Source organism: Poecile atricapillus, chromosome 5, assembly GCF_030490865.1.
Source record: "Poecile atricapillus isolate bPoeAtr1 chromosome 5, bPoeAtr1.hap1, whole genome shotgun sequence".
Classification (NCBI taxonomy): domain Eukaryota; kingdom Metazoa; phylum Chordata; class Aves; order Passeriformes; family Paridae; genus Poecile; species Poecile atricapillus.
The window spans coordinates 7,894,683-7,917,160 of record NC_081253.1 but is presented as its reverse complement, the minus strand read 5'-3'; the positions used below and the strand labels follow the sequence as shown (position 1 = coordinate 7,917,160).

General features: G+C 37.0%; 1 protein-coding gene across 1 annotated transcript in view; it reads right to left on the bottom strand.

Annotated features, from left to right (window-relative positions):
• Positions 1 to 22,478, bottom strand: part of DPP10 (dipeptidyl peptidase like 10) — a 244,139-nt gene that overhangs the window by 108,302 nt on the left and 113,359 nt on the right. Inside the window, exons 4-5 of the mRNA XM_058840442.1 lie at positions 17,194 to 17,288; positions 6,742 to 6,816 (exon numbers count right to left, since the gene is read on the bottom strand). Coding sequence (XP_058696425.1) covers positions 6,742 to 6,816; positions 17,194 to 17,288 — 170 coding nt within the window. The remainder of the gene's footprint in view (positions 1 to 6,741; positions 6,817 to 17,193; positions 17,289 to 22,478) is intronic.

The following is a 22,478-nucleotide window of genomic DNA, read 5'->3' as shown; positions in this document are numbered from 1 at the left end:
CTTGATAGGAGTGACAATACTATTGAAAAGAAATACTTTTTCTGTCAATAAACATTTTGTCTGAAAAGCTAAATGCCTTCATTTTTACTGAACAACAGCAAAGAACAATCTTGTTTTTCAATACTGGCTTTGAACAAGAACCTGAAACATAAATTCTGATTTTTCAGCTCTGGAAACTCTGAATAAGGGAAAAAAAACATCTTCTACCTCAATTAGAATTATTTATTTTGCTTGCTTCTAAAACCTGAGGTTGAGCAGCAATCCTGTAAGAATAAATAGAACAGAAAAACTCAGGAAGTTACTTGAAAAGTAGCAACACTGTGTCTCATGTGGTTTATTAAGAAAAGTTATCTTTTTTTTTTAACTGCAACACAAGGCTGAACTTGCATATGTGAACCAACACATCCCTAATGAAAAACAGGAAGTGGATGCATAAGGACTGGTATGTGACAAATGATAGTTATTAGATTTAAAGAAACAGTGGAAGCATCCCCATAGTACTCCAGTTTCTCATCTTTTTAGTTCAATTGTTGTTTTTTTTAGAAGAAGAAATTGTGACAGTTCCAGCTCTGTCCTGTAGGCCATCACAGTAACACCTGGACAGAGAGCATCCCCAACATCCCATCACAAATACACCAATAATTTTTACACAGTACTGAAGATATATGCAGATCCTCTATGTATAACTCTGCTACTTCTAATAAGTGGCAAGGCAGCAACCTGTCTGATGGACTGAGCACAGGCACTTAAAGGACAACAACTCCTCAGGAATGAAAGGTGAAGTCTGCTTTTCAGAAAAATACAAAAAAATATCAATGTCCATGATTCTCACCATAAAATAGACTCTTTCCCCATCAGCCATTTATGGGGACTGGTGGCTACTATGTTTTACCACGTAATTTAGGTAGAATCCTGGACAGAAGTGGGACACTGTGTATTCACATGAATTCACACTCCTGAGGGATAATTCATTAAATTAATTTTGCCAGGTTTTACTACAAAGGACATCATCTCCTCAGGCAAAGACCTTGGTTTTTTACATCTTTAAAATACCTTGCTTGTCTGTGGAGCTCTATAAAGTAAAGTCAAATATATGAAAAAGAAGAGCACTATGCCAACATAACCTACAGCCCTAGCTGCTATAATTCCAGACTCTGTCCATCTAAAACTTCAACTCAAAGCAGAACAACAGCCTTGAAAAGGCAAAGATCTGAACAGTCTACTTCCATGAATTGCTCAATATCTGACCTTTTAAGCACCCAGTCTTGTCATACCTAAGAGAGGAATAAAATACATCACAAGAACTATTTGCAAGAAATAAGCTCAGATTTTGGGGGTGGATCTCTCTTAAAAATCCCTTCTCATTTTTTTTTCTTGCTGCCTTAAAGCTGGTAAAAATTGGTCTTTCGTGTTCTTGACAAGAGATAAAGATGAATGGGAAAGTCATGTCAGGATCAGACTTTTATTTACGATCTTGTAAGTTCAGGACTGTGCACATGCATGATTTGCTTCTGGACTTGTCTCAAAATGAACAAATGAGAGATGAAAGATTACCCTGAGGACCTGCAGAACTACACATAAAAAACAGGTTTATCTAAAGAAGCATACATTTCTGGAGGAAAAAGGTGATAGCATGAATTTTATATCAGATCTTTACTTCATAGAGAGTGCTATGTAAAATATTGTTGGCCAGATCGCTGCTGGCTTAAAAAGTCTTTTGTTATTCCTTTGTATGAAATAATCTTGTTGAGAAAATGCAGTTTCCATGTGCTAGGCAACAGATTTCATTTCATCTTTGTTATGTGTTTTTCCAACCCTTGGCTGGTACTGCAGATAATGCTCTTCACAGCCAGACTTCCACAAGCACTGGATAAACTATCGTGAAAACACCTGCACGTGTTAAAACCAGTGTTGTGATTAAAAATAAGACATGGTGCAAGGTAGTTTCTTTACCTTTCAACTTTTTCAGAAGAAAAATCCACAAATTAATTTCACTGACAACTGAGCATTTAGTTTCCACCTGCTTGGAAGATAATCTTCTATACAGAACACAAAATTATAATTTAAGACTTCAGTGAGTTCTTCCCCTCATGCATTCTCCTAATTTGCAGACAAACTCCTGAAGATCCTTTCACTGCACTTGAATAAGTCTGTATCAGAGGCAATCTCCAAAAGCTTGAGGAGAATGTCACTTGTTTGGCTTTCATTTGCTGTAGACCGTGGTCAGTACTCCTTGTCATAATCCTCTAAAAATAAAGATATTATAGCAACAAGGAGATGACAGGCATCAGCACACAGCAGAGAGTAACTTGGGGGTTCTTTACTTCAAATGCTATGTTGGACTCTTGTCTTTAATACATTAAACTGTATCACATTAAACAGATACACTTTTGAACTATTTCCTCTGGATGAGTGCCATTTAGATCTAAAATTAATTCTCTCCTTCCTTTCTGAAGAGGATTGGGTCATTCTTCATCCTGGTCTTACCATAAGAAGTGTTAAAATATATTTCTTTTAAGTTAAATATATTGTTTTATTAAAATTCTCTATCTAAAAAACATTACGGTTTGAGGTCCTAATTCAGGAAAAGATTTCCTCTTCTAGGGAGTACAAATGCTCACTAAACTGGAGTTGAACTTTAATCTGGTTTTGAGAACATTTCTGAACCAGGAGCTAAAAAAATTCACACATAATTAATCTTGTACTGAAAACAGAAGATGATGCTTTATTAATAGAAAAGGGAATAAATCCGGAAAAAAAATCCTGAAGCTTGGCATTCAAAATGGCTTTTTGAGCAGAGAAAAAGGAAATAACAGTTTGTTTGTAGGGCGAGTAAAAAAAAATCACAAGGATTTCATCACATGAGTAAAGAGAGGAAATGATCTCATCTACTTCTCATTTGCTCTTCTGTGGCAAATTATGCTCCAGCAAGAGCACTGGGAGAACATGTCCATGATGTCTGAGCAAAAAATCACTAATATCTGGAATAAAGCTTATTTTTGTTTCAGGTGGAGTCCAGGGACAGGTTGCAACATTCTGCTGAGGGATGTGATACCAAGTTAACATCAAAGCTTCCCAATGGTAAAATAATTTCTTAGGACCTTAATTCTCACTCTTCTGCAAATTTACTGCCCCATTCTTTACCATTAAACAAGAACAGAGTGTTGAATTTCCCTTTTCTTATCAAAACTATAAATCAGATTTTGGTAGTTGTAAATTATACCATCAGATGAGTGAGAGAAGTTTAAAATACCATTTTAACACAGCCCTTATTGAAAGCAACAGTGAAATCATCTTTCCTCTTGAAATCTTAACCAGCTTAGATATGCTGTCACCATCACATTCATTGCTCACACCTTGACAATCTTCAAAGGAAAATCAAAAAGATACAGCACTGTACAACTGTCCCCTCTCTGCGTACAATAGGTACAGCGGTTTCCCTGGTGCTGTCTTCACACTGTCCCAGAAGAATCAGGATGGCCTGACATCCAGCAAGGATGTCTGAGCTCATTTCCCAAATTAGTTTCTATTTCTGATCTGCTGCTTTGCACAACGAGACTTTTTCAGTGACACTGACCAAATTACAGTGAGCTACAGACAGAAAGACCATGCACACTGCAGCTGAGCCATGGAAGCTTTGGCAAAGTCAGAAACCTTGGAGAATTGATGAAAAGCAATCCAGAATCCAGAAGTGTGGAGAGTGATGGAGTACTGCAGCAAAGAACACACAGAAAGGACTGCTAGGATCAGCACCACCCTGTGTCCCAACAGGAAACACCAGCCAGCCCCAGGGCTTGTGTTCTGCTGGGAGGGAGAAGGAGGGAGCCTGAAGTCCAAAAATCAGTGTACAACACCTCCAATTCCTTAGCAAAAGGATTTTCTCCATAATATTTTCATAGAGCTATACCAGACCAGCTGCTATGCCACATGAAATGGTTTTTGTCCTTGTATTAAGTATAATTTAAATGATCCATTCAATTATTACTTTTGTATTCAAAGATGGCTTATTTTCATGCAGATTTATGTTTCATTATGCATGGAGGATATTCTTAATTGTGCTGAAACAACTGCAAATTTAATTAAAGTTTGCCATTCCAAGCATAAAATAGATTAAAGGAAATGCTGACAACAGTAAAATAAATATTCGACTATTTAATTTAACTCAACATTTATTTTTAATCCAAACATCAAAATAACCTTGTTTCTAATTACAATTTCATGACAAAATGTCTTGAAGAAGTATTTGTCTCTATTTCCCTCCAATCTGCTCAGCTGAAACACACTAGCTTATTTGCAAAACTGTTGATTAATAAATCTGTTCCAGCTGTATTACTGTATGTTATGAAGAACACAGATTGATGTATGTAAACAACCATCATACTTTTAAAAACCCAAAGTCTTGACAGTCTTCAAAAGCAGAAATCTCATCAAATACATTGCAGGACAATTATACACCTAAATCTTAACAAAGAAGGAAAAATAAGGAGCAAATATAGCTAGTAAGGTCCAGAGATCTGTGGCAATTCATAGCAGATGGAGAGATATTATAAGTTACTTGTGGTTCCTAAAACTGGGTATTATTATACTCAACAATGTGCTGTAATTTTGACAATAGGAAAATCCCCAGTTTCATAAAAAGTTACGCTCAAAATCTGGCCTGGCTCTACTGAAACTAATTGGAAACTCTCCAATTAAGTTATGCTGCTTAGTATTGATTTTATAGTCAATAAATTTAATAATTTATAGTTAGCATGTGGGGGGGAAAAGAAAGGTAGACAGGCAAATTTCCTCCCATTCAGATGCAGTAAGTCTGGCTGACTGAGGAAAAGAAAGAATTCCTAAAATGCAAGAATTATTAACACTAACTTAACCCTTGACATGATTCAGAAGCATTAGTTAACAAGAAATACACGGGCTTTCCAAGGCATTGCATGCCTTTTCTCCAAGAGAGCTGGAGGAAACAAAAGTGCTTTACCAGTCTAACAAATATCCCAAGAGTCAGAAAATTTGGAGAAAAAAAATAAATAAATAAAAAAACCACCCCAACTTTCCCCAGTCATTCACAATAATATTTTTTTGCAATGTCTGACTAAATTGTCTGACATGATTTTTGGTGCCTCTTCCTTCCACCACAAGCAACAGATTCAGGAGCTAAGGCATTATTTACATCTGAGTGAAAACATCCAGCTATTAGGAGTTTTAGGACCACCACCAGCACTTGTAGAAGACACAGCAATCACAGTATGTTTCTGGTTTGAAAGCCATGAGCTCAGCTGGAGCAGTCTAAGCAACACAAACCTCATCCAAAAACACCCAGGATTACCACCACAAACTGCTTGCCAACCCCTGTTCATTTCTTATTTTAATTACTTGTCAAAACAGTTGAGCAAAGAAAACCTCAAGACAGAAAATATAAATGCTGCAAACCTCTTTCCTTTATGTAACTTCACTGTGAAAGGACAGAAAAGTTTCTTTTTACAACAAAACCAAGACTGAAATACAGAAAGAGGGTTCTACTGCAAACTGATAGAATCAGCACACACCGAGAGCCCTCTGCATGTCAATGGACCATCATGGAGCAGGGATTCATCCCTGGTGTCAACAAATTCAGATATAATAAAGTGTGACAGATACTTTCACATTTTCCTTATTTATCTATATCAGCTATATATGTTAGTACCAAGAAAATCTCAAACAAATCAAAAAAACCCATCCAAAATCAAAAATTCAATAGAACAAATGGGCAATTTAAGTCAGTATGAGGGGTTATTAAACTCTTTTACAAAATAAGAAGCAATCAAGAAGGGAAATAGCAAGGAGCAAGTGTTTTTCAGACAGAAATAAAACATGAATCCTTCAACAAAAACACAGTGAACTGAACAACAACAGCTCTCTCAAGGTATATATTGATATATGCATATAGTAAGGAAAGCTTGATATGGAATCCAGCAGAACTGGTAGATGAAAACCCTATTTGGATGTAATACCAAGTTAACAAATCACTTTATATCAACACTATTGGAACAAACAAAACAACCCAAAGTTGTTCAAATAACCACTGAGTTCATCAATCCAAAACTATTCTTTCATGAAGGGTAGTTCATATTTTAGTAGCACTTTTTATACAAGCACCAATATACACAGAAGAAATTCATAAAACTTTTTTTTTTGCTATCCTTTCAGTGTTTCGAGATTTATTTTAGAAAACTACATGGTATTATTGATCAAAACTCTTTTTGACAATGTAATAGCCTACAAAATCTCTAAATACTTTAAGAAACAAAGAATACACTGTATTATATAGGCTTCCAGATTATCACACTTCAGACTCCTGAAGACAACAATAAAAATTCCATGACATGATTCAACCTAGACTTTTTTTTTTGTATGTGTAGTCCATGAATGATCAGTGTAGCTGTCTAAAACAGAAGGAATATCAAAAGATAGGATTTCACATGAACAGGTAGTAAGAGAGCAGTTTCAGGGTTAGAAAACCTCTGCTGCCAAAACCAGCATGGCACTTCAGAGGAGCCACAGCCAATTACCTTCCTGAGAACCAGGCAATACCTCCACACACTTCTAAATACAGCCTTCCCCATCACGGAATCAGAAGGTTTTGTAAAGAGAAATCAAGAATACAAATCATATTGTATGATGTGGAATTGCAAATGAAACATGCACAACAACGAGGTTTTGGAAGTTTTGATTTAGAGGCTCTTTGATTACAAAGGGTTGGCTTACCTGTCTAACATCATATGCAAGAAGAACAAATTTTAAGTCTGGTGAAACAGAGTATCTTGATGCTTTGAAGGTTACCTGCAATGAAGTAACAGTAAAAGTGAGTTTGCAACAGGAAATTAATAAGATCCCTTTCCCCAAATTTTCCTACATCTCATTTAAGAACTTCACATCTGTAAAACAGATTTGTTTTAGAAAACTGCTGTAATTTTCACAAAAGAAGGACTCAATTTTTAGTCTAATTAGCTGGTATCAGTACAATGACAACAGAAGAATCTGGCTTCCACACTAAATACCAATTAAGAGGCTGATGAGTTTCTTGATCATCACTACAAGCACTAAGCTCAAGGATAACAACTATAACCAATTTATTTCCAGAGGAATGAATTCCAACTTTGGTTGGAGAGATTAAAAGCGAGATTCATCACTAGGTTAGCCTTAAAGGTAATATGCAAGACAAAGGATAGGTGTGCACTATGTCTCTACTGCTTTTCTTTTAACACCACATATACAAACATTTTGCAAAACAACTTGAACCAAAGCAAAAGTCTTTCTTAAAACAAAGAAAATTCCTAGCAGAGAGCGAAGTGAAACATAAGGTAGCATTATAAAATTAATAATTCTTTACATCCACTCAAGACTATGTGACACCCAGTCTTGAATTCGAGATTCTAATTCCATCAAGGAGTGATGTTGATGTCAGAAATAATTTAATTAATCTAATGCATGAGAAAGATAGGAACGTGCTTTAAAGGGCACTGAAAGAAATAATTTTAAATTAATCTCAAGACATCTATTTGCAGAATGAAAGGAAAAGGAAAAAATGAAAAATGCAGATAAGAATAGAAGAAAGTAGGACAGAAAAAAATAACAGAACCACAAAGTCATAAAATGAAAACAGATAAAAAAATAGCTATGTAGAACAGGACCTATCTACTATTTTATTTCTTAAGCATCTTGTTCTGCTTAGCCTAATCCTACTGCTAAACTAATGAATTCAACAGGCTTTTAAAGCAGGAAGCCACAAACTATTAGATTCAGAGTAGCTAAGGAGCTATATCTGGGGAAAAAAAAATAAAGCTTCCAATAAACTGAAAAGATGCTATATTGTGATACATAGATTAAACTCAGGTTCCTAGGTAATATAGTTAGAATCAAGCTATCCAAAAGAATTAAAGGGAAACATATTTTTTAAGATAAACTGTTTGATTCAGCAGCATAACAGAATTAAAAGTCAGAAGATAAATCCACGGTCCTGAGAAAGAAGGAAGGAAAAAGAAAAAAAAAAAAAAAAGACAACACACCTTAAACCATCCCTCTGTATCTATAAGGCATCCAGAACAGATTTCTCCTGTGCCCAAATTTGCTTTTATGAATTAATCATCTTTAAGCAGAGACTGAGTTAATGTTAATCTATGAGTAACATTCCCTTTTCCTGGCACTTCACTGAAAATATTTTCAGATATGAAATTTGTTTTCTTTCTAGCAGTTTATTAATTATTGCCCCACTACCTCAGCGTTCAGCATGATATAACCCAGGCAACTTTCCAAATTCATTCCCAGGGAGTGCAGCTCCTACCATTTCACATATTTAACAAAAATCTGCAGTCCCTGATTATGCCACCACAAAGGTAATGAGGCTCTTCCTGCAAACACCTGAGCAGCTCAGCTACAAGCTATTGGCAGTTACCAGCAAGAACTACTTGCATGTTCAAATAGAGTGTTGTGGATTTGGGATTTAAAGTCTTTTGAATCCCACTGACCTCGTTTATTCAGCTTGCACTCACCTGCAAAATTGTGTTTGCCTGCAGACACACTGTACATTCAATGCCAAAAACTGTGTGGTAATGGGTTTGGGCAAAATAGTTTTCTTTTTGTTATGTCTGTTTTGGTATATGACTTACTATGTGTGTAATGGCATAATTCTTGGTAAAAGGAGTACAAAGCTGTTTAATTCTTTTGAATGCTTCACCTCAGGAATAAGAAACTGAAAATTAGACCAGCAGAAATCATGTGCTCATTGCCAAAGCTGATCGCAATGCTGATTTCTTTAAATTATCATAAAAACATAATTAGGCCATTTATTTAAGTTCGATTTACAATCAAGCCTTTAATGAAATAGGTGTTTAATTCTAGTAGAAACGCAGAGAGATTTAAGTGACTTAAAGTGATTACAATTTCCTTAAAATTCTGGTTTTGGAAGGTTTTTTTTGGTAAAGACAAGCACAATTTTGGCAATTAATTCAGAAACTGCCTACTCATATGCACAGAGAAAGCCCTTATACATTAAGAACAGGAAATTAAATCACCTGACTCATTCCTCCTGCCTTACATGGCAAGTAAACTCATGATCTGTGAATCACTAAATCAAAAGACAAAATTCTCTTTTTTCCCCTACAACCATGTCTAAGGGATTTCATCAACCAACAGCTGCCTGACTCCATGGCTGAAGAGATTAGGTCAGCTGGTGAAGGGCTTAAAAGGAAGTTTCAGTCCCTGCTGTAGGAGAAGAGATGCATGCCCCACAAACTTCTGGGAGATTATCTATTGGGCCATTCCCTACAGGGGATTAGATATATTTATTCATTAAAAAGAAGTTTGTGAGGACTCTGACCCCAAGGGTTTATTCTCTTCTCAGGAGAACACATTTTTGAGTTTAAAGTGTTGAGGAAATACCACATTGGAAATACATGGGGAATTAAAATCCCCCAGGTATCTTGTTATCCAAAATGTGGAGGATAGCTCTTCCACAGGTCTGCATATCCACAATTTCTCAAGCTTCTTGCTTTGTCAGGAGCTATTTAGCCTTCATTAAGGAAGACAGACCTAAATGCTGCCCCATGTGACTATAACCTTATGGGTTTGCTGTGCTTTATCTCTAAAAAAATGGAATTTTGGACAAATAAGCTCTGAAATTGGGAGAAATAGAGCTTCCTAATTAGGCACAGTCCAGGGATGCAGAACAGGGCTGTTTTCCCTCTGCATCACTGCTCGGTATCAGCTAGTTAGAGACTGGGCTCGTCCAACCCTGTGCACTCCATGCACACCCTAATCCCCTTCCAAACCCAACAGAGGCATGGCAGACCATAAGGAAAAAGGGAAGGGAATTTCCTTATATCCCTCTACCCAGCCCCATCAAGAGCTGAAATCCCTATGAAAAACATCAATTCTATGCAACCAGAAAACACTTGGACTGGAGAAATTGCTGTAATCCTTAAATTGGTTATAGTCCATGCTATTGTATGGTTCTGAGACACAATAAATGTAGGGTTTTTTAACACTTGTGTGGTCTTCCCTGCTTAATTCACACACCTGCTATCCATTTTTCCTATATTGCTGCATTTGACATAATTTCACTTTTTCAGACATAAATGATTCCTACACCTGATGTTTCATTCCTCACTCGACCAAATCCCCCACTGACTGTAAAATCAGGTCTAACCATATGAAACACTGTATTTCTAGGTTTCTTTGAAATAGCTCATGTGATAAGAGTTTTAATTCTTCTCCTGACAGTGATGCATGATGTGATGACCTCAGTGGTCTCACTGCCACCACAGATTGCAACAGTAAAAGCCAAATCCAGGCCAAAAGACAGAGAGATTTTGAGCAGGCTTTTGTCCTTCAGCTTTCCAGTTTTCTTCTCTTATCTACTTTTCAAGAATTCCTAAAATATAGTTTTGCATGGAAAAGGAGAATTGGCTTTTTCCACTTTTCCATATGGGTGATTAAAATGGAACATAGAATTCCAGTGAACAACGTATTAATTTTGATTTTCAGTGTCAATATTTCTTTTTCTAACTTTGCATTTTATGTGTGTTTTCCTGTCAACAGAAATACCTGTTATGATTGTGTTTCTGAGAAATTTTAGGCTTGGTTTAGGCTCTGCATCCCCAGTAAGGGCCTCTAGTATCAGCTCTTTCTATTTCTCCTCTTTTCTTAAACCCTAGTTCTGAGCTACTGATGTACTGGCAACTCTCTTCATCTTTCACATACTATAAATTGTTTGGTTTACCGATTTTGTGGATATTAACTACTACGACATTTAAATCAGTGCCTTATTCATAATCTTTCAAAAACATGGTATAGAGCAAACAGATGAAGTTATCATCTTCTGTATACAGTCATATTCTGTAATACAGTCTAGCCCGGAGTTCTAAAAATATTTTTGTAACATGTATACTTTACAGTATTCTTTTTCCATAGTTTTAGTTGGATGGTTTTAAGTGAAACAATACATCACATTTAAAACTGATTTAAAGACATGTTCACTGTTGTGGAGTTTACTTATTTGTTGGGTTTGGTTTGTTTTTATTTTTTGTTTTACCCCTTCTGCTGTTTCAGTTTCTTGTGCTTCTATTTTCCCCAGAAACTTCTATCTTCCACACTCCTGTTACTCTCCCTCTCCAGTTTTTCTCTAATGTTCCCTTAATGCTCATTTATGCTTTAGTTTTTTTGTTGGTTTTTTTAATTATTATTATTCATCCAGAATGAAATATTTTAAGACTTCCAGGAATGTTATTTTAGAGCTTGGTGGCAACACGACTGCCCAAGAAATTATACATCTCTGCAGTACACACCTACACCTGTATGATCCAAAATTTAACTTAAAGGTGTAGCAGAATCAGTGGAATTCATCAGGTATGCAGCTCAACTTAGGCATTGGCCAAATGGCACAAAAGGAGTTGGGTAGGATGGAATTACAGGAGCTGCAGGAGGACAAGGCATTTGGCATGTCACAGTTCCCTTGGGAGACACCAGCAATCCAGGGAATAACGGGATCGTCCTTCGCTACCACTGCTGTGACCGCAAGGAGAAGATGGACCAAGAGAAAGCAGCAGAGTGGAGCCCAGCAGAAGAGCAAGCCTTGCAGCACTGCAAACAGGGAACCTCTGAGAAAGATGTTATAATTTAAAAAATGTGCTATAATTGGAATGATGAAAATTTTGGGTTTCCAAGGTTATGTTTCTTAATGTGGCACCTCTTGTGTCACCTGAGCATTTAATCTAGACCAAAAAATGCTGCAATTCCAGCTGTTGGAACTGTTAACACTCAGGTTCTCTGTGCAGTTTAAAAGACAATGTGCCCTAAAACATGATCTCAGCTCACTTCCATGCTATGGGTGGCTGGTTCCCAAAAACAGGAACCGAATTCCCCAAACCCACCTGGAACTGTAGGACATAAAAACAGACAAGAACCAAGCAGGAGCCTTGCACCATGGCCTCGCTGATAGACAATAACCTCTAACCAGTCAATCCCATAAGTTTTTCCCCTCACATTTCTCAGGAACATTGACATAGTCAACCCTTAACTATATCAAGGAACAATCTTACCAGGAACGTTATTTAGAGAATATTTGTTAACATCTCTAGGTACTATTATTTAAAGATGTTAAACAGAGTTGCTGTAACCTGACAGTTTTGCATTTTTTATGGTGAAACCTGCTTCACTTGGACAAAAACCAATGGCCACCCCCAAACCAGTGACTGCAAACCCTTCCATCTGCCAAGCTTTCCCACCTCGATGCACAGTGGTGCACTGCAACAATAAACCCTTCCTCATAAAACCCCCCCTACTGAAAAGGCTGTGCTGAGAGGGTTATTGGACACTTAGAGGACCATGGGAGAGTAGAGAGAATGTTACAATATTCATAACCACCTATTTACAATGTGTGGGTCATTAAAATGTCCGGTGTTGTAACAACTGTTAATATTTATGCGGTTATATAATGTTATTTAATGTATTTACTATTATTCGCCCTTTCATTAATCTCTTATGCAAGGTTCTTAAAATATAAGCTTGTAAACTACTCTTGCAATTAAATCTACATTAATCAACAAAAGGAACTGTAATTGCATTATTGCACTGAGTTTCCTGTCAAAAGAGGAAGGGGGTGTGGTGGTGGGGAGCGCAAAAAAAAAACAAACAAGAAAAAGTATCAAAAGGAAGAGAACAAGTAGAGCTGTTTATGAACAATGTTCTGTAAAACACCACAAAACAGTCCCTGCCAAAAGCTCTCTTGGATTGAAGCTCTCATTCTCTGCTTTTGGCTGCAAGGCCTCCACAGGGTTTTGACAGCTGGGCTGCCGCAGCCTGACCGTGATCCCTGAGCCAAGACTGCTCCTGCTCTGTCACCCTTCTGACGCCAATAGCAGGCAGCAAGGTCCTTCCCTCTCCACCTTTGTGTACAGGATGGTCCACAGTGACACAACAGGCTCCAGGGTAGCTCCTGACAAGCCTCTGGAAACAGGTGTGAAACTCAGCAATGATTGCTTGCTGTGCACCACGATGCAGTTTCCCTTTGAGCTTGAAAAGAGCTGTGGAAAGGCAGAGAAATCAAGGGGCACAGCAAGTCAGGAATTACTGGGTGTTAGAAGAGTCTGAAGTGTACAGCTGGGGGAAAGCTGTAGTAAATACAGGATCCTATTCTAGAGCTTACAAACTGAAAACAATTCCACTTGTATTGCCTGGTATTGAAAATAAATCAACAGGTTCAAAATGTATCCCATCATCCATACTCAAAAGACTGGAGGAGTCCCAGCAGACTCATTTCTGACAGAGGATCCTCTTTGTTCAGGTGCATGCATGGTATCTGAATATATGCACCACAAGAGCAGCGAAACTGAGGGCTAACAAAAGTTTTACCATTTTCATAATTATTTCAGCTTTTTTAAGAAGGAGAAATGAAAGCAAAACTTCTGCAGGTGTCTTTCAGAGAATTCAATACATTTGGAAAGTTCCATACTAGAACACACAGTCCCCATACATACTTCCTATCCTCTCTGTGCTTGCTTTTTCCATTTTGTTTTGTTTTTAAGGGTTTTAAAACAGACTTGAGAAGCTGAGCTAGAATATGGATCCAGATGGACAGCTTTCCCTGAGCTAAAGAATCCATGTGGTCCTCCATGCTCTCCTCTCCAGCTCGTGGCTGGGCTGTGTGTGAGCTGGTAACCTGCTCTTACTGACCTTATGGAACAGCTAATGGCAAAAGCATTAAATAAAATACTTGCTAAATACTGAAATTTCTTAGCTAAACGTGGCATAATGCCACTGATTTTGGAAGTGTAAAGTGCAATAAAGTATTGACAAATGCTGAAAAACTGGCAGGCTTGTCACTGAGGATCACGGTAATAGGCAGCCCAGATAGATGATAGAGAACATATTGTAATCATGTATTGAGGCAGCATCTCAAACACCAGGATGCCACACAGTGATTAATGTCTAGGGCTTTTTCTGGCTCCTCTTAATAGGAGACTTGCCCAGCCTCCAGCTGTGAACATTTACATGCCGCTGGCTAAGGATATTAACTGTTTATTAGACAGCTGAAACAGGAGGCACTACATGGATACAGCCAAAGGAAAATGTGTCTTAGAGAACATCCTTAAATAATAACACCCAGAGATGTTAACAAATGTTCTTTGTGCTTTGCAACCTACCCTTTTCACTTATGGCACTGTATTTATTACCTGTAACATTGCTTTGCTGATAGTTTAATTATATAAAGGCCAGAGTGTTTTACTAACTGATTACAGAAAAGTATTCCATTCCAGAAGAACTGATGAAGTGCAAGAATTTCTTCTAAATACAACCTGATTATACTGGAAATAAGTACTTTAATTCAGGAACTTGGGATAGATACTTCCCCTGCGTAAAAGAAGTGGGCAGCCTAGAATGACAAAACACTAGCCTTTCCTCTTTTCAGGTGCATTAATATTATTAATGGTATTTTTAAAGATTGGGGGATTTTGCTATCTTTATATATGTTAACATAGAGGTTTTTATAAAAACTGCAACCTGCCTTTTTGATGATACACCTACTTAGTGAGCACAGCAGATCCTCATTAGGGATATCTGGATTCTACACAATAAGCAACACAAAGAAGGATAAAAGATGAGTACTTTGCAGGAGAGAAGCAGTCTCTAGGATGCAAAAGAAGAGCCAGTGATCTGTGCTCAATGGAAGATTGCTTCAGGGGTTGAGCAATGAGGGGAAAAAAAGAAAATCTCCTCTGAGCTGCTGATTCAATCATAGTCCAATCAGGGGTGACAAAGAGTTATTACTTGCCCCTTGCCTCTGCACAAGGAGTTTATCACAGCAGTTCAATTTTCCATGGACAATTATCAACATTACTAAGAAAACCCTGCCATTTCCATGGCTGCTTGAGCAGAGGCAAACAGGAGAGCAAATGCAGACTGAAATCAGACTAATAACTCCCATCAAAAGGTGACTAAAACCCTTTGATAAGGAAGAATGATGGAACTTGCATTGCCACTGCCTGTGTTGGATCTCTGCTGTATTTTTTATTAATCCAAGACGTGTCTGCAGAGTCATTAAACCACCACCATCCTAATTATGCACTGATGATTAAGCAGATGTGACACTGAATGAGGAAAATGTTTGATTAATGATCCAGGTGTCTAACTTTAGAAAATTACATTTACAGTGGAAATTTGGGGACAGTCAAGCTCAGAAGAATAGGACAGCTTTTGATTTCAGGCTGCCTCAGTAATGTTATCCTGTTAGAATTGCTGGCCACCATGTCAACAGACAGAACAGAACATTTCCCACTGTTCTCTTCCAAACATACACCAACAAACTTGCCGGGCCTTCTGCTCTGTTTTCAGCTTTTTCTTATACTTCCTCCATATGAATACTAATTGCTGGAATTGACTTTTTTTTTTAAGTATAACACTCTCAACTTTTGGCTACATGAAGAGAGGAGCTCTGCAGGAAAAAAATAAACTTAGCTTTTTATTTTTTCCACCCATAATTGCTAAATGGCTGCTTGAATATTATCTGTTTTGCATCAGTTTCCCACATTTCTAATTAATATTAGGTATCTAGTATCTAGAGCTCACTAGGCTTGTGTGAATTGAGGATAAATTAGTTCCATAAAAAGCCCAAAGAAGAACAACTTTGCAAACCGAGGTGGCACTCGCAGTGTGAAGCAGCTTGTCCTTCCCAACCCATCGTCACTTGGCAAGGCTGGTGTGGCATAATGGCCTGAAATAGCTCTCTAGTCATGCTGGCACCACACTCTGCAGCACTTCCAGCCAAAAGTGCATGAATTCCTCTGTGAGGAGACTCAAGTCTTGTCATTAAAGTCACGTTTTACAGCCAGGGATGCCCAAGCAGCTGCTCGTGTTCAAGTTCTGCGCTGAAGGCCTCACACAGGCCTGACCCAGGCCTAGCTGGCCAGGCAAGTGCTCACACACACTGGAATAAATGGGGAACAGGGAAAGTGCTTCTTAATGCTTTAGGGTTTGTACTTGACAGAAACTCACCCTTCCACCCACTTTTAATTGTGTCTGGCAGCCTTTTTTGGGCTAAGAGGTACCCTGAGGCACATCCCAGCATATGGAAGGATGCAGCTCACAGAAGGGGAATCACACACGAACATTAAAATATAATTCTCTCCTCCATCCTCCTCCATCTTTACGCTGACCTAGGAAATCAGCATCAAATTCTTCCTCCTGAAGTTCTGCTCTCCTCTTTCTTGTTTGAGGAGTTAGAAGCAAAGGTCACCTGAGGCTTTATGCTTTGAAAAGAGGAATCTCTATCAGCAAAGGCCAGAAACAGACCAGGAATAAAATCAGCCTTTGCCAAAGAATGCTGATGAAAATGAATCATCCTTTTGAGTCTGCAGGTGTAAAAGATTTTATTAAATTAAAAGTACAGGGATTAACAATAACAGCCAGTGGTCTGCAGGAGTATTTATGAGGAAAGATTGGCAAGCCACACAATTATGCTGCAAAACCCTGATAAACAAGAATTACAGGGTGAAATGTAAGCGGTATCCCTGAGAATAACAGCACCAAGCAAAGCAAAAGAAAATGCAGACTAAAGTATTAAAGTACTTCTTAGCAATTACTGCTAGTCAGAAACCATTCATGTACATAACCTTTACTGGTCAAGAGGAATAATCCTCAATCATCTGGTCTACCATTAAAACACAGAGAAACAGCTAAACCAGAGATTAACATGACATTTTTCTTTGCATTTCTTGTCAGTACTTCCCTTAAGGAAAATATTCCTATGAATCTTGAACAATTTCCCCCTTATCTAATAGTGAAAAACTCTCAATATTTAAGCAGCATTCCCACTTTTTATGAAATATTTTTTTCCTAACAGACATCAGGTAGATTCCCCATTACATACACCAAGCATGATCCATCCTTCAGATGGTCTGGACAAAGCACAGCCAAGAGCAAATCCTCCAACATCTTGGTTATTTACATGTAGGTTGAATAAAACAACAAATAACTTCATTCAGAAAGAATTCACTGACAGAGGAATGAATTATATTTTTCATTTATATGTAATATAGTCTAGGTTATGAACATATCTACTCTAAATTTTATATATTGTACTCTCTCCTTCCTGTTACAAAAAAAAAAAAAAAAAAAAATGTAAGCAGACTTCCGCTGAGAAAGCAGATAATATCTATTACTTACAAAAGTTGTGTTTTCCAGTAATAATGTAGTTGTATTTGTTTCTACGTTCAGTTCAACAACATGTCCATTCCTGGTTTTATAAACCACTGCTGTATCTGCAATGACAAAGAAATAAGCAGTTAGCAAGCACACTGAGAATTTAATACATCTGTAGAGAGAACCAGCATGTTAAATTAATTAGAGTATCCTTATTACAACACACAAAAACAAGACAGTTTTGTTGATTTGCCTTATGAGCTTAAAAATTCCCAGTTTATGCTGTATAGCATGCTCATCTCGTTCAGTACATCTATGTTTTGGCCATATACCGAAGTAAAGTTTTGCAGAAAACCAAAAGATTTTGTTGGACATCCTATTCACATGTCATCTTAGAAGTGATTCCAACAAAACTTCTGTACTGGTCTGTATTTCTGGTGACTGGACGGACAAAGTTATGGTTATTTTAGGACAGTCCATATTCTGTGTGATTCATGATGGGCCGCAAAATACTGAATTTTCTTGTGAACTGAATGTTAGTAAAGGAGGGTTAAAGCTAAGTAGGTCCACCTGCAAAACATTTAAAACACTATGGAATGAACTGTTGCAACATTTTCCTTTTTCCACTCATTTGATTTATCATTTCTTGTGAGAAAAATAATCTAACACACCTCAAGAAAAAAGAAAAGAAATCTGAAAATAACTGGGATTCCTTCTATGAAAAATACTTTGTATTTGCTAATATCAAAACCTGCAAAATTAACAAGAAGCACACAATTACTACATCAGCCTTGAGTGAAAAAAGTTCCAAATTTTCCACTATTTGTAACAAGATTGAATAGACTAAACACTGATTCTCTCAGATTATTTAAGACCCATGTAAGAGATTTCTACTTAATTAAATGAAACAATTTTATTATAACAATGTAAAAAAAAAAAGAAGAAGAGTTCTAAATTAAGCCTAAAGGAAACACAAAAGAACTTCCCTGATCCTCAGTAATGCCTGAGATATTCATTACAGATCCCTGAATTTTATGAAGTGGGAAGTAAACATGACTGGAGAAAAAGGTTATGCGATCATAAAAAAAATGCTTTGCTTATTCAGAAAAATGTAGCTCTATTTTAATTGACTCCACAGGAACTCCAGATATACAGCATTAGTGAATGTCCTCTGGTATGTTCTGTAAAATTAATGAAGTCTCATTTGAAGAGCTCACTAAGCTATTTTAGGACCACGGCTGGGAAGTGGGGTGGGATTGATGTAGTTTAGGACAGTATTATTAGAGCTGCTGTTTAGGAAGGCAAATCAGATTGTGAACTGTGGAATTAACAGCAGCTCCTTTTAAAGAGGAAGTATTTCAACTATTCATTTTGAATAAAAAGGAACAGCACTTCATAGACAGTTATTTGGTTTCAGGTTACCAATTACAGAACATGGTAGTTTCTGCAGCTTCCTTTAGGCTGTTTTGCAGATATTCTTTTAGGAACCCCAGCACTGGAAATCTCCAATGACATTGGATCACGGTGCTGAGTATTATAGAAAAATGAAGTTGTCTGGCTAAAGAGCTGTCCCTAGTTATGATTGAACCACATTGTGAGAAACAGCATAACTAACCCAGAGACACTGAACAGGAGTGCTCCAAACCATGCATTTCAAACCCACACATGACACTAATGTGCTGCCCAAATCCAAATGAGTACAGAATGTTACTTCATCTCATTTATCTACTCCCCTACCTGTCATTTGCCAACAGGATTTATAGCATTGTGCCTCATTAACTAATCCTACCAAAATCAATTCACTCAAAAAAAAACACTTTCCCTTAAAATTCCTAAGAGGACCACAAATGAAATACACAGTCCTAAGGCTCTTCTTGCAAGTCCTTCACAAGGTGTGAAACAACATTTAAAATGGCAAATACTGTGAGAGACATAAATGAAAGCCTTTTCTCTAAAGTTAGAAGAAAATTTAATCAATCAGAACAGAAAACTGAGTCAGACCTCTTGAAAAGCCAGGTTTTTCTGAACAGTAATTATACCTCTCTCTGAACTTGGATTCAGTAGTTAACTCCTGAAGTGGATAAATCAAATCAATACTTGCAGAATGTATGGAGATTTGCAGGTAAAAGATTATACCAAAATCCCATGTAAACACAGAGCTTCAAAAGTAATCATAGTAATTAATATGGAAATCCCATTCCAATATTTTTCAGGCTGTACAATGTGATAACTGATTGTCACACCACATGATGATGATTTTTTTCATTGATAGCTGAAACGTTAACTAAGAGCCATGAACATACATGAAAAAAACTTTTTTTTAAGTTTTTGTTACCTAGAGTCAGAAATTCTACAAAAGAAAACAATACTGAGTCCTTAGCCTCATCCATTTGCACAGCTGATGGATTTGTTTTATTATCTTGGTGCCTTCACCACAAGGAGGTTCAGGGACCTCTGACACTTCACAAAGACATTCAGAGAAGTAGAGTTCTTACTTCAAAGAAATTCTCATTTAATTTGAAACAAACATTAGTATCATGTGGAAAGCTCTCATCTGGGCACAAATAGCCTCCCTGAAGAGCCATATTATTGATTTGAGGACACCACTAGAATAAAAAGCATTCTGTGTTAAGCAGAGGAGAATGTGAGGAAGCCTCTGTAAAGAAGATGTGTTATCAAGTCACCAGCCCTGGCTGATGCACACAAAAACAGTCTTAAAAACAACTGATTGAAATTTCCTAATTATAATAGTTCTCAAATTTCTGAAAGGCTTGGAAACTCCAGAGCTTTGAATAACTGATTAGTTTATTCTGTTTTACTAAAACATGAAGACAGGCAGCCAAGGGTCTGTACTTAAGTTATCCTGACATCAGTACCAGATCAAATACGGGCATGATAAATCCAGGATTCTTCCCACAAAAATAGTGGCTGGCAATATAATTAACACCTAATAGCACTTTACAGAACATAGATCTTGGTAAAAAAAAAATTGGAGGTGTTGTATTTGATAGAGGCAACCCTGCTGAAATAGTGTATTGGGTTTTTGTCCAAGTTATTTGATTTATTTTATGACATCCAAAGCTTACATTAAAAAGAATTAATGGTAAACATTAGAAGGATTAAAATAAGTATCACTATGAAAAATAAAGAGGCAGACAGGGTTATTATACACAACTATTTTCAGGAAGAATTGATTCCATCTTGATTTTTGATGTTATTCCTAAGGCTAACTGAGAAGGAGGCTGCCTAGTGGACACACACATCTGCAGGACAGCTTGTTCAACTTATTTGGCTTTCACAAAGAATGCAACATTAAATAAAATATTACATTAAAAAAACCCTCAAAAATTCTGGGATTGTCACAGCAGAAAAAAATCAAGTTAGTCAGCAACATTCTCTTATAGAATTCCACTAGCTGCAGAACCAACAGTAATTTATTTTATCGAGAGGCTAAATGTCCAAATTCTTATGCTATTGTATGTTTTTAAAAATAAATATTTTCATCATCTTCCCTATCTCTAGGCAAAGAATACATGTTCTGCTGAAATGATTAATCCATACATTTTAAATCACAGTTTGGATGTATATATGAATAATAGAAATATAGCCCTCAGTGACAGCACCATTACATAAATACAGCACCATGATAATCTCAAGTATTTTTTTTAAATAACAGAAGCATTTCTTATAAGTAGCTTCACTAAGACTATTGCCTCTGCTTTAGGTTCACTGCTAAGGGTTTTGTTTAAGATCAGGGTATGAGCTGGCACGAAATGCAGCTCTATACTGTGCCTTGAGTAACATAAATTGTTCCAGGGAATGTCAAAGTACAGGCAAACTATCAAAAAATGAAAATAAATCAATGCAAAGCCTTTCCTACTTGACAAGAAGCTTGACCCCCATCAATTTTGCAATAATTTCTTTACCTCCATTTATTGAATTTAACCCCATTTATTGAACTGACAACATACTGCCATGTCCTAAATGCTGCAGAATTCTTTTGTAGCACTCACAGTTACGCATGGTATGTTCACATGAACCAAAAAAAACCAAAATCCAGGTCTTGTAAATTCTAATGAAAAATCCTGTATTGTTTAGCAGGAAAATGGACTAACTTCAATCCTTAAATACATCCCCATCACTGCAAATCAATCCCCAAATTGTTCTAGTGCAAGAATTTGGCCCAGGGTCTATATGGCCTTTCATGATTTAGCTTTCTGATGGCAGGACACTGAGTGGGTGGTGGTTTATTTGAAGAGTATAAACTCTGGTTTCACATGTCACTGAAATTAAGCAACCCATCTTGTTATTTAAATTACACATACTGAGTTGAAAGGACACATTACCACATACTTTCAAGTCTCTTGAATTTTAGTCCAGTGTTCTATTCACTTTCACATCCATTTATCAGTTTATTGGTGGTATTTTCATCTTTAGACCTGTATGTGCCACAGAATGCTTATCACGTTTGTTCTTTTTCTCCCATGGAGTAACTCCAAGAGCCTCCCTGTGTGCCTTCAGATGTTGACACAGGTGCTATCTGCATAATTCAGCATCAAGACAAGAGAAGGAAGTTCCTTCATGTGAATGAGCAAAGGGGATGTGAAATGTTTTGTCATTTCTGCAGGTCTCTAAAACTGGGATATTTTACAAGAGGTTGCAGACCAGTAGAGATATGAGACATGATCAGCTAACTACTAAAACCAATCTGTGTTGCACTTGGAAAGATCAACAGATTCAGGAACAAGTGGGGCTTCCTTGATAAAGTATAAAAAACAGAAATCCTGCCCTGGATGAACTTTAAGAATTTATGAAAATATAGAGAAGCATCACAGGCTCACAAAAGCCACAGGACTCAGAAGATTACTGAATCTGAGCCTCCACTATTCTGTGCATATTTCATTTTACCCAGGCAAGACTTGCATTTCTACCTAGTCTATTCCATTCTCAGAGGTTTTAAGCAATGATTTTTGACCTATGAATACACATTGAGTTATTCTTTAGCTTTGAACAGTCATCATGGCAACCCAAGCTTATAATAAAACTAAAACCTGCCTAACCTGTAAATCTACATTGCCGTCATGTTCACTGAGATTAATGTGAATAATCTGTGCAGCTGCTAGCACTGACAAGGAGCAACAGAATCTACAGCACTTCTTTGAGTGTAAAAAAAACCCTCATTCTTACTAAATTCACAGTACAGTTAATGTACATTTTGTTCGCCAAACAAAAGTAGCTTGGTAAAATATTTGCTAGATTTTTATTACTTGTTGATAATAAGGCTTATTTCATGGTAACTCTTGAGAGAA